This window comes from Schistocerca nitens, chromosome 2 (genome assembly GCF_023898315.1).
Source record: "Schistocerca nitens isolate TAMUIC-IGC-003100 chromosome 2, iqSchNite1.1, whole genome shotgun sequence".
NCBI classification, from domain to species: domain Eukaryota; kingdom Metazoa; phylum Arthropoda; class Insecta; order Orthoptera; family Acrididae; genus Schistocerca; species Schistocerca nitens.
In genome coordinates this window covers 862,756,030-862,771,566 of record NC_064615.1, presented here as the reverse complement: position 1 = coordinate 862,771,566, position 15,537 = coordinate 862,756,030, and the positions used below count along the sequence as shown (strand labels likewise).

Genomic DNA, 15,537 nt, shown 5'->3' with positions numbered 1-15,537 from the left:
GGACGGCTGAAAGCAAGGGGAAACTACCGGCGTAATTTTTCCCGAGGGCATGCAGCTTTACTGTATGATTAAATGATGATGGCGTCCTCTTGGGTAAAATATTCCGGAGGTAAAATAGTCCCCCATTCGGATCTCCGGGCGGGGACTACTCAAGAGGATGTTGTTATCAGGAGAAAGAAAACTGGCGTTCTACGGATCGGAGCGTGGAATGTCAGGTCCCTTAATCGGGCAGGTAGGTTAGAAAATTTGAAAAGGGAAATGGATAGGTTAAAGTTAGATATAGTGGGAATTAGTGAAGTTCGGTGGCAGGCGGAACAAGACTTATGGTCAGGTGACTACCGGGTTATAAACACAAAGTCAAATAGGGGTAATGCAGGAGTAGGTTTAATAATGAATAGGAAAATAGGAACGCGGCTAAGCTACTACAAACAGCTTAGTGAACGCATTATTGTGGCCAAGATAGATACGAAGCCCACACCTACTACAGTAGTACAAGTTTATATGCCAACTAGCTCTGCAGATGACGAAGAAATTGAAGAAATGTATGATGAAATAAAAGAAATTATTCAGATAGTGAAGGGAGACGAAAATTTAATAGTCATTGGTGACTGCTGGAATTCGAGTGTAGGAAAAGGGAGAGAAGGAAACGTAGTAGGTGAATATGGATTGGGGCTAAGAAATGAAAGAGGAAGCCACCTGGCAGAATTTTGCACAGAGCACAACTTAATCATAGCTAACACTTGGTTTAAGAATCATGACAGAAGGTTGTATACATGGAAGAACCCTGGAGATACTAAAAGGTATCAGATAGATTATATAATGGTAAGACAGAGATTTAGGAACCAGGTTTTAAATTGTAAGACATTTCCAGGGGCAGATGTGGATTCTGACCACAATCTATTGGTTATGACCTGTAGATTAAAACTGAAGAAACTGCAAAAAAGGTGGGAATTTAAGGAGATGGGACCTGGATAAACTGAAAGAACCAGAGGTTGTACAGAGTTTCAGGGAGAGCATAAAGGAACAATTGACAGGAATGGGGGAAAGAAATACAGTAGAAGAAGAATGGGTAGCTTTGAGGGATGAAGTAGTGAAGGCAGCAGACGATCAAGTAGGTAAAAAGACGAGGGCTAGTAGAAATCCTTGGGTAACAGAAGAAATATTGAATTTAATTGATGAAAGGAGAAAATGTAAAAATGCAGTAAATGAAGCAGGCAAAAAGGAATACAAACGTCTCAAAAATGAGATCGACAGGAAGTGCAAAATGGCTAAGCAGGGATGGCTAGAGGACAAATGTAAGGATGTAGAAGCTTATCTCACTAGGGGTAAGATAGATACGGCCTACAGGAAAATTAAAGAGACCTTTGGAGATAAGAGAACCACTTGTATGAACATCAAGAGCTCAGATGGAAACCCAGTTCTAAGCAAAGAAGGGAAAGCAGAAAGGTGGAAGGAGTATATAGAGGGTCTATACAAGGGCGATGTACTTGAGGACAATATTATGGAAATGGAAGAGGATGTAGATGAAGATGAAATGGGAGATACGATACTGCGTGAAGAGTTTGACAGAGCACTGAAAGACCTGAGTCGAAACAAGGCTCCCGGAGTAGACAACATTCCATTGGAACTACTGACGGCCTTGGGAGAGCCAGTCCTGACAAAACTCTACCATCTGGTGAGCAAGATGTATGAAACAGGCGAAATACCCTCAGACTTCAAGAAGAATATAATAATTCCAATCCCAAAGAAAGCAGGTGTTGACAGATGTGAGAATTACCGAACAATCAGTTTAATAAGCCACAGCTGCAAAATACTAACACAAATTCTTTATAGACGAATGGAAAAACTAGTAGAAGCCGACCTCGGGGAAGATCAGTTTGGATTCCGTAGAAATACTGGAACACGTGAGGCAGTACTGACCTTACGACTTATCTTAGAAGAAAGATTAAGGAAAGGCAAACGTACGTTTCTAGCATTTGTAGACTTAGAGAAAGCTTTTGACAATGTTGACTGGAATACTCTCTTTCAAATTCTAAAGGTGGCAGGGGTAAAATACAGGGAGCGAAAGGCTATTTACAATTTGTACAGAAACCAGATGGCAGTTATAAGAGTTGAGGGACATGAAAGGGAAGCAGTGGTTGGGAAGGGAGTAAGACAGGGTTGTAGCCTCTCCCCGATGTTATTCAATCTGTATATTGAGCAAGCAGTAAAGGAAACAAAAGAAAAATTCGGAGTAGGTATTAAAATCCATGGAGAAGAAATAAAAACTTTGAGGTTCGCCGATGACATTGCAATTCTGTCAGAGACAGCAAAGGACTTGGAAGAGCAGTTGAACGGAATGGATGGTGTCTTGAAGGGAGGATATAAAATGAACATCAACAAAAGCAAAACGAGGATAATGGAATGTAGTCGAATTAAGTCGGATGATGTTGAGGGTATTAGATTAGGAAATGAGACACTTAAAGTAGTAAAGGAGTTTTGCTATTTGGGGAGCAAAATAACTGATGATGGTCGAAGTAGAGAGGATATATAATGTAGACTGGCAATGGCAAGGAAAGCGTTTCTGAAGAAGAGAAATTTGTTAACATCGAGTATAGATTTAAGTGTCAGGAAGTCATTTCTGAAAGTATTTGTATGGAGTGTAGCCATGTATGGAAGTGAAACATGGACGGTAAATAGTTTGGACAAGAAGAGAATAGAAGCTTTCGAAATGTGGTGCTACAGAAGAATGCTGAAGATTAGATGGGTAGATCACATAACTAATGAGGAAGTACTGAATAGGATTGGGGAGAAGAGGAGTTTGTGGCACAACTTGACCAGAAGAAGGGATCGGTTGGTAGGACATGTTCTGAGGCATCAAGGGATCACAAATTTAGTATTGGAGGGCAGCGTGGAGGGTAAAAATCGTAGGGGGAGACCAAGAGATGAATACACTAAGCAGATTCAGAAGGATGTAGATTGCAGTAGGTACTGGGAGATGAAGAAGCTTGCACAGGATAGAGTAGCATGGAGAGCTGCATCAAACCAGTCTCAGGACTGAAGACCACAACAACAAACAACAACTTAAAAATATGGGGAAAACAAAATTTTTTATGTGGAGATCCATTTAATAACTGACAAGAAATAAAATGATTTACAGTCTGACTCTAGTATTTGTAACAAAAACTTAACTTAATAAAGGGGAAAAAGGAAATTGAGTCTGCTCATTTAAAACTAAGCTGGCCCTCTGTGTCATATGTTTGTTGATTTCCAATCCTTCCAGTATGGTTGTCGTTTAGCTTTTCTTAACAGAATGTAAAAATTTACATGTCATGTGAATGGTTTTCTGTTAAATGATAAATCTTTCTTCCTTTATCTTCCAATGCCCTCAATTTAGTTAGCCTAATTACCACAGCTATTCCTGACTGGTCAGTTTTATACACTACCAGAAAAAAGGACACCCTTTTAGGGGTTTGCTATTCACTCAAGATTTATTGTCCCTACAGTGCATATGGAGTACACAAAAATATTAGATTAACAGATCAATAGCATAAGGAATTTTGATGTACCAGGTATCAATCCATCCTGAAACACCCATTGCCTCCACAGGTGGCAAAGCAGGCGTTGACTCTGGCAGCCATTCAATTGCACAAATGGTGAATACTGTCCTGGAATACATTATGCCACACCTGCTCAACCTGTTCACAAAAAGAGTTGTTAGTTGACAAGTCACACGAGTCACTTCTTGTCCCATCTTATCTCATATGTGCTCGATAGGAGCCAAGTCCAAAGACTGCTCTGGCCAGGGAAGTTACTGCATGTCTTGCAGAGTACATTCAGTTTCATGGGCAGTGTGTGGGTGAGCATTATCTGGCTGCAACAATACATCATCTTCCTGTTGCAAGAACAGCAACAGAATGGGTCTAACAACACCTGCACATATCGAGTGTTGGTTAGTGTCCACTCCAGAAACACGAGAGCTATCAGTTCCCAAACGTTCATTTTGACACATCTGGGCTCGCAAGCCCTTTTGTCTGTGCTGTACAATCTGCCATTGCTGCCCTTACAATATGACGATCCTGGCGGGCGTCTGTGCTGTGTGGGTGTCCAAAACATCATCTACGGGTGTGAGAATGTTCATGTGACCACTGATAGATGCAGCACAAGCAACTTGTGTGGTAGTTCTCCGAAAGGATCAACCCACCACTCAGAAGGCCACAATCTGACCTCTTTCAAACTCACTTATTGGCAGTTTGGAGCACGAGTGTCTCCATGACAAGGTTTCCTGCTTGCTTTACACATTTTCACCACACTGAGCCTTCTGGCAGTGAGCATCCCCTAATAAAGGGTAGACACAGATGGCAGTCTGGTAGCTATGTCACTATGTTATCTGTTGGCAGATGATATTGAAACCATTTTCAGTACTCTACTATCCCCCAAGTGGCATATATTTCATCACATAAAAACTGACATCGTCTTTCCACATGTACTAATTTTTTTCCAGCAGTGTATTTTTTCACACTGTTTCCACGTGATTTTGTACATACCACTCTATGCCAAGAGTTGTAATCTGTCTTTACTACTGAATAAAAATTTGGATATGCTACTGGTATTATAAAATGCATGTCTGTACTATGAGACTTTAACTTTTTTTGTAAGGTTGTCTGAAATATTGCCAATATATACGACTTTGGGACAGGCTTTGTAACTACTGAGTGACTGCTGTTGGGCAGCATGCAGAAGTCGCATAATTTTATGCATTTCCTTTTTTCATAGCATATTACTGATCAGGGTAGCGCTGTAGTCATTGCTGGAAGTGATTTTTTTATGTAATTATTTTTATGCGGTAAAAAATATAACACTTTACTATGAAAACACTGTGTTTCATTTTTATATCTTTCACACAAATACTACATGTGAATGTCACACATCATGTTTATCTGTATTTTTGACATTCAATTATCACCTTAATATGGCCTGAGAAGCTGAAAGCTGGTTCATAACCAAATAAATATAATTTTGCAGACCATTAGGAAGTGTTTTCCTTTTTAATATTATTGACATGTTCTGGCAAGCACCGATGGAAAATTCAGATAATATTATGGCAAATTACAATGAGGTTAATAAACAACATAAATTATAATGCACCCAAACAATGTGTGTGCCTAGTAATGACAGCTGAAGTGTGCCATACTGAGCTGCATTGTCATAGGGGAAGCTATTTGGCTCCTCATTGTAAAATAGGAGTATAAATTAGATTAGACTGCTGCTCACCACACAAGAGGCACTGAGCATCAACAGACACATTTAAACCCCCCTCTTACACACACACACACACACACACACACACACACACACACACACACACACTGAAAACATACCTGTTTAACAACTTCTACTCCAATGAAGAGTTTTTGAATATTTAATAACATAGTGCTTTTTAAAGAGCGAGACTGTGTGTGTGTGTGTGTGTGTGTGTGTGTGTGTGTGTGTACACACACACACACACACACACAAAAGTAACTTGAGATAATACATAAATGGTCAACAAATGCAATATATCTCATTGAGAATGTATACTATAATTGTAAAAATGTAAATAGCTAACCTAAACTAAACTTGGAGTAGTTTTACTACAGTTGCTCTCCACCTCAACTCATACAGCTGGTACTTATGGATATGATGACTTTAGAAGTTCTGAGGTCTTTTCTTTTATGAGGAATGTCACTCCATTCCCTGTTAATGTTTTACCCAAGTCAGGAAGGCAATACACCAATGAGCCAAAACATTATGACCATTTGCTTAAAAAAGAGTGTTGGTCCACTTTGGAACACCATAAAGCAGCAATAATGCATGGCATGTACTCAACAACTGCTTGGTATGTTTCTGGAGGTATGTAGTATCAGATGTGTACACACAATTCCCATAAATCACAGGCCACTGGTTTGTGGGTGCGTAACTGGTATCGAATAGCATCCCAGATGTATTCCAACAGGTTCCAGTCAGACATCAAGATGTTCCTGAAACCACTATAGCACAATTCTTTGCACTGTAACACAGACAGTTATTTGTGACGGACATTACCACCAATGACAGGTAATACATCAAGCAGAGGGACCACAGGTGCTCATGACAGGAGCACGTGAACAGTTGACCAGCTTCACTGTTTTTGAAATGCTCATTCTAGATGTCAAGCAGTAACAATTTGCCTTTGTCGAAGTCACATGTCAGTACAGTTCCCCATTACTGACCTGTATCGTCACTAGAATGACTCCCCATTAATCTCTGCTCTACTTATATACTTCCCTTATAGCGTCACATGCCTGCTATGCGACCAGGCAGCATACTTCACGGTGGGCAGTAGTCATAATGTTCTGCCTCATCAGTGTAAACATAACAGGAAACATGCCCTACCCTGAAATATAGAAACCACTGATAAAAACTGGATTTCTCATTCCCAGTTGGATCCAGTTCTTTCAGTGCTACTGTTTCCATTCACATTCTTCACATAAACACCTTACTGTTAGGAAGTGATGGGAGAAGGAACGTTAGAGAGTAACACAGAACAAAATGAAGCACTAAGTATTTCACTAGACACATTTCGAGTTGGAGTGAATGTCTTAACATTATAAAAATGGCACTCAATTTACCATACTGTACCTTGAGAAGGATCAGGAAGTTGGCGTTTTTTGATTTTGACTTCCGAAACAGCCACAGTATATGCATAGCTTAGTTTAATAAACCAGGCAGCACGAAGCATTGGAACTTGATATTCACACAACATCATAAAGATTTCCTCTTTCTTATTAAAATTTGGTGCCTGGGAAAAATACAAGTAATTGTTTTATATTATATGACTGTAAATTAAACAGGCTTATAATATACTGATAAAACTGACTGATTTACCTTTTTTGATAAACTACTAAGTGGCTTACTACCAGCCAGGTCTTTGAACCATGCTTCAACAGCATTTTTTGTTCGAGCTGTGGCTGGCCAAAAATTGTCTTTTGGGTTAATCTGCTGTCTCTTCCGGCCAGTATCTGGTAATGTATTTATTTCTTCTTTCTTTGTGAGTATAGCATTGAAGTATGCACCCACCTGTAAAGATTGGTCACATTTTGTAAGCTCACTAGCACCACACATTATTGCCTAGAAATTTATGATTCACAAAATTATGAGCCAGAATTGCTTGTGAGTGTATACGTTCAAGAGGAAAAATGTTTAGTACTGTCAATAGACACACATAAAAAAGTAAACGACACAAAACTATCCCAGCCTTTGAAACTACCAGTCCCTTCGTTGGTGAGAAAAGAGGATTTGATGGGGGAAGTTATAAAGGAAGGTAATATCAGCCAGATCCCTCGATTAGAGGCACTCAACTGATGTGAGGATAAGGGGAACCAAGGATGAAGGAACAGGCATCAGGCAGAGCAGGATATTAAAGAGAGTTTATTGGTAAGTACTGGGTCAACTTCAGTCCAGAGATGTCAAGGACAGAGTGAGATGTAAATATCAATTAAAAGGCAGTGAAATGAAATGACTATTGCAATTAAGAACTAAGAGGATAAGAGTATTGGGGGGGGGGGGGAGACCAATGGGAGAGGGAAGAGGCTGGAGATTGGGAATAAAATTAAGATGAAGAAGTAAACTGTGCCAAAGAAAAATTTAAAAAGCCATATAAATAATAATAAATATGATAAATATACATAATTAAAAATACAAAATAAAGAAAAAAGAGGAAATTTTATGTTAATGGTGGTTAAGACCAAAAGGATACCAGGATGCATAGATATGTTGGAAAGAAAGGCCCCATCTCCATAGTTCAAAGAAATTAGTAACAGGTAGGAGGATCCAAATGGCCGATATAGTGTAGCAGGAATGCATGTCTCTGGAGTTGGGCTCTAGAGTAGGTCATTCCAGCTCGAGTGCCCGCCACTGGGCAGCCTGGCACCTGCAGGCAAGGGTAGGCAAACAGCTGCGGTGTTGTCAAACAGGTAGACAGGCTATAGCATACACAACTATTCTACTGTGGCCTCGTGCCCATGAGCAGGGGCAGCCAAGTGGTTCATGCATGCACAGAATGCAATGCAATAGGGCTAAACCTATACTAGCTGTGACTGGCCACAAGTGAGCTGACGAATGCTCCACAGCACTTTTGTCCCACAGGGCAGCTTTGGAAGACTCTATTGTAGAGCATATTCAGCAACTGGATACTGGGTATTTGCTAGATGGACAGTTCTTCTATGTCATCAGTGCAGAGATGATAGAAGGGACGGGATGAGAAGTGAGGGTTAAGGAGGGAGCTACATGAATAATCCAACTGAGAGCTGACGAATGCACCACAGCACCTTTGTCCCATTGGGCAGCTTTGTAAGTGTCTGTTGTAAAGTATGTTCAGCAACTGGATACTGGGTATCTGCAAGGTGGACAGTTCTCCTTCATTTTCAGTGCAGAGATGATAGAAGGGCCACGATGAGAAGTAATAAAGGGTTAAATAGGAAGCTCAATGAATAATCAAATTATGAAATAGTAGGAAATGGAAAAAAACAGAAGGGGATATGGGGTAAACAGAAAAAAAGGAAGAGAAGGGAAAATGAAAATAAAAATGTAGATGAGTAAATACTGAGTTTCTACCACTGGGAAAAGGTAAGTCCACGGGGGATGCAAGATGTGAGGATATATTGGAAAAAAGGTTCCCACCTACATAATTCAGGGCATCTAATGACTTGTTTCGTGCAGCATGCATTCAGATCTCTTGATGCACACTGTAGAGAATTCTTGAGATCTGCATACCAGATATCAAACAATTTCTGTGTGTCCATTTCATGTGCACAGCCACTTTGGTGGTTATCATTCCTATACAAATGTGGTCAACACATGTTAGATAGTAAACAAAATGTTTGATTTTGCATACTGCTCTGCCTCTGAAGTAGTTGGATTTTCCAGTGGTAGGGTTGGAGTATGTGGCAGAGGGTGGGTGAATGGGGTGGGTTTATCAGTAGGAACAAATACAGTGGTAGGAAGATTGGGGTAGGGGCATTGGTCTGGAAATGGCATAATTGTTTGACAAGGATGTTATGGAAGTTAGGAGGGTGTTAAAAAGCAACAGTAAGTGCTGTGGGGATGCTGTCAGAGCTTGACTAGGGACTGTTATAGCTTTGGCATTGTCTGTGTTCAGGCACTCCAAGCATGGACGGTACTAGGTAACATGTAAATCTCTAAGGCTATCTACTCACACGCCCCCTTCCACCCAAAATGCTTAAATGCATCATCAATACATTACACCGGCAAGGTTATGATTTCCTCAAGTCAAGTATCGAAATGAGATCATCTCTTCCTGACAACTCCCACACCGTTGTCTTCTATTGCCCTCCTAATCCCCTTAAAATTCATTGTAAAACCAGATTATTATTCCTGTCTCCTGCATTTTTTCCTATGTAGGTCCACCTCGACCCCACTTACTCCACTCACCATTTGAAAATCTCACATTAAAGGCAAAGCAACATGGTTGGTTGGTTGATTCGTGGGAGGGGACCAAACAGTGTGGTCACTGGTCCCATTGGATTACGAAAGAATGGGGAAGGAAGTCGGCCGTTCCCTTTCCAAGGAACCTAATCAGGATGACTGTCCTCCTGAATGGGAGTCCAGTGTGGTAACCACTGTGCCACCTCACTTGGTTACAGCAACATGTAAAACCGTGTAAGCCATTAGAAGTAATATGTGCTCACTCTAGAGATTTTTGTAGAGTAATGAACACTTCTAAACTGGCTGAATGCATAAGCAGACACTGAAGAACCATCCACCCTGGGTAACCCAGAAAACTCAACAACACCTTGTCACTGCTCAAATGCCTGCACATGGACAAGTGGACACACACAGGCAGCTGTGGGTGAAAAGATGAAGTTTGGGCAGACAGGCAGCTAGGACACAGCCTATGCAATTGTACTACGCTGGCTGTGAATATACGGATAGGGGTGGCCAAGTGGGTTATGCATGCACAGAACACATGCAATAAGGCTACCTGTTGGCAGCCCGTATTATGTATGCCTGCCCACAAGTGAGCTGCCTGGTGGTCAATGGAGCCCGTGCCCCATGGGACAGCATTGAAACAACCTGCTCTACAGAATGTTTTAAGAAACCTGGGTGCCTGCTACACCAAACATGCTATTTAGATCCTCCCACTCACTACTAACACTCCTGAAATCCAGAGGTGGGAAGTTGCTGTCCAACGTATCCTCACATCCCATCAATCTCAACCATTAACAATTCCCCGCCCCCCTCTCCCTTTTCCCCAATACCAGTATTTAATTACTTACTAATGACCTATCTTTACCTTTATTTTTCATTTCTCTTTCCTCTCTCTCTCTCTCTCTCTCTCTCTACTTGGAATTGTTTCCTCATCCCTTTTTTTCCCTTTCCCCTTATTTCTTAAGTGACTTATTCATTCCAATTTTCATTATATTTGTCTTTAGTTCACTTTTAGTTCTCATTCTGTCCCTTCTATTATCTCTGAACTGAAGCTGTGACAGTGCTTACCAACATACTAACTTTCATCTCCTACACTCTCTCACAAATACCATGAAAACTGAAAACAAATATGCACTGACTGTTTTTACTTTGTATCTGAGTGATGGTTGGTTTGCAGATTTTGAATGTATGTGACATATGAGGAATAAAGGAGACTCCTTCAACAATTCTGAATCAACGACAATTACAAAAAATATGGTAGCAGTACAGCTATCTTCAAGCAATCACAGAGTGCATTGTTCGTCCTGCAGTTACTAGTGACGACAACAATAATACGTTGATAAAAACTATTAATGTTGCATATGTTCCAAGCCCTGGACAAATTTGCTCTATTTTAGTCAAACATCCAGACATGAATTGTGCATTTTGTTTGATGATTTACAATGTGGTATATACAACAATAATTATATAATTTTCTACAATTATGAATTACAAAAACAACAACTGGAAGGTTTGAATCATGTAAGCAAGTGTTTCTTAAAGAAAAAGATGACTAATTGATCGAATTGGATAAACATCAATTTAGATCCATGAATTTCGAGCATAACAGTAAAATATTCTTAACAGTCTACTTGATGCAGTACTTCCAATGGTTGTGGACCAATGAGCATGGATTTGTGGTGACAGCAACATCATCATCTCACTTCCATGATGATACATAAAGAAAGTCATATGGTTACAAAAGAAATCTGCGGTACTTTCAGTGAGTTCAAAGAATGAGTAGAAAATGAAACTGGTCAAAAAATTAAAATACTTCAAACCAGACAATGGAAAAGAATTTATCAATCAGTGTATGAAGGCATTGTTAAAGATGAATGGAATATGACATGAAACCATAATCCCTTGCAATCTCTTGCACACTAGGACAAACCGGAGTTGGAGAACACCTGGATTGGATGATCATTTATAAGGCAAGTCTGCTGTTAACAGATGCAGGACCAAGCAAACACTTTAGTGCTGAAGAATGAAAACAGTAATTTACTGATGAACAGATCACCGACAAAAACTCTTCAAAAAATTACCCCTGAAGGGTAGTGGAGCAGTCAGCAAACGAATTTGAGTAACTTACAAATCTTCTGATACTGAGCATTTGTGTACGTACTGAAAGAAAAATGAACAAAGTTAGAAAACAAATCCAAAGCACCTTTTTTTTCTTTTTCTTTTTTTGCTATTGTGAAGCTTCAAAAGTGAACTTTGTAATTTATCAACATTCACCAAAGACAATTCCTAAGGCCCTTGATGTGCAGTTCATCGAAAATTCAAATTGCAGCTTTGGGAATAACATCACAAATGGTAATTCGACCAATAATAAAGGTATGGACGGTCCTCAACTGGCAGCATAATTAACATAATTGAAAATAGCTTGACCTGACACAGTGACATTGAGCAGACGGTGAATGAAAATGTCAACAGTGACTCTGATCAATGAGATGCATATCCCTTGTAAGCAGAAATCAGAAAGTCATCACATCAAAGAGAATTGAACTCCACATATTTTAATGATGATTTCGCTTGTTTTGCTAGTGTTACTAAGCCAGATTCATATGACATGTGGTGATTCTAAACAACGGAAGGAAGCCTTGAATGACAAATACCTTACCTGAAAATGAGACATGGACTTTGATCAAATTACCTTCAGGCGGACTGGCAATCAGTTCAAATGGGTATTCAAAGTCAAAGAAACAGGAAATGGTGAAACTGAACAATGTAACACTCATTTTGTCACAAAAAGACTATTCCCGGATATGTGGGATAGACTTTAATGAAATATTCATTCCCATTGTCCATAATTTTTTACTTTGTACCCTGTTAGTTTTCGCAGATGAATTTGATCCTGACATTGAACACATGGATGTTCAGACCACATTCCTATTTAATGATCTCAACGAAGAAGTTTACAATCATCAACCTGAAAGCTACACGAAGAAGGGGGAGCAGATGATGATTAGCAAACTAAAGAAGGCAATGTACGGTCGGAAACAGGCCTCACATGTTTGGTATTAGAAATTAGATATAACATTATGTAAAATGAACCTAAATAAGTCATATGATCCATGCATTTACTAAAGAACTGAGAAACAAATTACACCCATTCTCGGCATTTACACAGGCACTTTTCTGGAATAAAAATAATAAGTGGAAGAAAAATTAATCATCAGTTTAAGATGAGGGACATTGGTGAAATTAGTTGGTGTTTTGAAATTAAAATCAGATGTGATAGCAAACAAGGTAAAATCAGAATATGTAGTGAATGTACTCAAGAAATTTAGTATGGATGACTGCAATCTGATTCCACATTCACCCAAACTTAGTTTGTGGCTACAAAAATGTGAAAAAAATTGACAAGCAAGGAAGAACTTATGTTACATCACATTCGTTACCAGAAAACCTTTGGTTTACCCTTATATTTGGCCCAAAGCACAAGACCGGATATTGCATATGTTGTTTGGACTCCAATTACTGAAAAATCCACAGAAATGCTGACAAATTAAGTAAAAGTCACAGTCAATGTATGATTAACTTTGTGAAAAAGGGGAACAACTGAAACTGAAGGCTTCAGTGATGCCGATTGCAAGTCGGATCTCAATCAATGATGGGATATAATTTTAGGTTAGCTGGGGGGTGGCAGTTTTGAGTACTGCAACAGCTCATATTAATGAATTCCGAGTGTGGCCAGAGACCTTGTCACTTTGTTGTTAAGTGACAGATTTAACAGTATCCTGATAAGAAGCATGCAAAGATGTGGCTACAGAAATTTAATGCTGTATGTGTCCTGGTATTGATGGTGCATGAATGTTGAAGCGGTGTGCTACATGACGATCAGATTGTACCCAATGTTTATAGTCAGATGTAGGGTTGGGTGAGGCATACTGTGTGGAATGTGCAATTTAGCAGTAATCATCCCTGTATGTGGTGCATCACAATGGACAGAATATTACTGCTGGATGGCCCTTAAAGCTCTTATTTGGTTACTTCTCCAAAAATGAATTACTCTTAAAAACATGTATCAAATCTTGTCTGTGGCGTTACCTGAACTTTTCTTTTGTACAGGGATTGATAATACATATATATTGTAATTTTCATGTGCTGTCATGTACTGAGTATTGCTTAGCATGTAAGTATTTTTGAGTGGATCTCAAGTTGTGGCTCATTAATTAGTTGTAATCCTTTACACAAACACATGTATGGTATGCGTACAATTCTTTTTTTTATGTTGTAATAAAGTGGCTGATTAGCATGGTGGGCTTCATAATTTGTCAACAACACCCTCACCTGTACGATGCCAACCTTGTTTGATGTATTGAATCAGTGGTCTTATTACAGAGAAACAGATTATAATTCAATTACTCTGTTTAATCACTGAAGTTTTATTCTATCTGTTAATCGTGCCAGTGGTAAAATAAATCTATTGCACTTCTACATTCCTTTAAATTTTGTTGATGACTGCTTTTATAACTCCAATAAGTTGAGTGAAGATTCTCTCTCTCAATTCCTTTAGCTCTGATAAGTTTAACTGAGCCTTGCTAGCAATTTCTTTTTCTTAATTGGTGTTAAAGTTTCCTTGAAGTCTGTCTTTTAAATTGTGCCATATTTCCTTTGTGGGCGCCTCTGGCAAATATTTTCTTTTTTTTTCTGTAAGAACTTTACTTTCTAAAGCCTAGTACGTTATCACTCACTGTTCCACACATTGCTACACCATTTCAATAGTAGCAGTGTGCAGTTGTGTGATAGGAGGTACATATGGGATTCGTCAAACTGACAAAATTAGGTTGATTAAATCCCACCGCTTGGTACTGTTTCTTGAATTGTGTTACAGCTTATTACACTGTAAAGTATGGGTATGAAGAAGTGATTGGCATCTCCCATTTCAAGAAGGAATTCCTACAAAATGAACTACATTTAAGAGCCAAGCCACAGAGAAGCATGACAGAACTAACATAAGCTTGCACTGTACTTTGGACTGCCTTTTAAAGCTGAGTAAATATAATATAAGCAATCTTGGTGCAGCTGCTAACCTGTGCTCTGAATGCCCCTCTGTAGTGCAAGCCAATAGAGTTCTTATAGGACAACTGTCCTTTCTGCAAGTAAATATTGCATATTCAAACTCAATTTAGCCACTTTGCCAAAAGGGTTCAAGATTTATTCCAAATGAATATAGGTAGGGAGCAAATCCCAAATCTGGAGAAATTACAGGGTAATGTGATGAAACTTCAGCTTTTAAGCACTGGCTTGTATTTGCAGGAAGGGTCGGAAGACTGGGTTAATGTAAGTGTGGATTGCAGTGGTATGCTGGGTAATAGTAATATGGAAGTGCGGCAGTGCTTTATTAAGCTTCTCAATCCAATTGCTAGGACACTACTCAGGGAGTAGAGGATTTGTCAGCTGAGTCTAGTGTGGAGATGGTGCAGTTTTGGTGGTTAGCTGTTAGATTACAACACCAAGATGTTGTTGTTGTGGTCTTCAGTCCTGAGACTGGTTTGCTGCAGCTCTCCGTGCTACTCTATCCTGTGCAAGCTGCTTCATCTCCCAGTACTTACTGCAGCCTACATCCTTCTGAATCTGCTTAATGTATTCATCTCTTGGTCTCCCTCTATGATTTTTACCCTCCACGCTACCCTCCAATACTAAATTGGTGATCCCACAATGTCTCAGAACATGTCCTGCCAACCGATCCCTTCTTCTAGTCAAGTTGTTCCACAAACTCCTCTTCTCCCCAATTCTATTCAATACCTCCTCATTAGTTATGTGATCTACCCATCTAATCTTCAGCATTCTTCTGTAGCACCACATTTCGAAAGCTTCTATTCTCTTCTTCTCTAAACTATTTATTTCACTTCCATACATGGCTACACTCCATACAAATACTTTCAGAAACGACTTCCTGACATTTAAATCTATACTCGATGTTAACAGATTTTTCTTCTTCACAAACGCTTTCCTTGCCATTGCCAGTCTACATTTTATATCCTCTCTACTTCGACCATCATCAGTTATTTTGCTCTCCAAATACCAAAACTCCTTTACTACTTT

General features: G+C 39.4%; 1 protein-coding gene across 1 annotated transcript in view; it reads right to left on the bottom strand.

Annotated features, from left to right (window-relative positions):
• The window catches only part of LOC126237131 (mediator of RNA polymerase II transcription subunit 12), a 400,411-nt gene that overhangs the window by 373,287 nt on the left and 11,587 nt on the right, over positions 1 to 15,537 (bottom strand). The window contains exons 4-5 of the mRNA XM_049946952.1: positions 6,886 to 7,077; positions 6,640 to 6,799 (exon numbers count right to left, since the gene is read on the bottom strand). Coding sequence (XP_049802909.1) covers positions 6,640 to 6,799; positions 6,886 to 7,077 — 352 coding nt within the window. The remainder of the gene's footprint in view (positions 1 to 6,639; positions 6,800 to 6,885; positions 7,078 to 15,537) is intronic.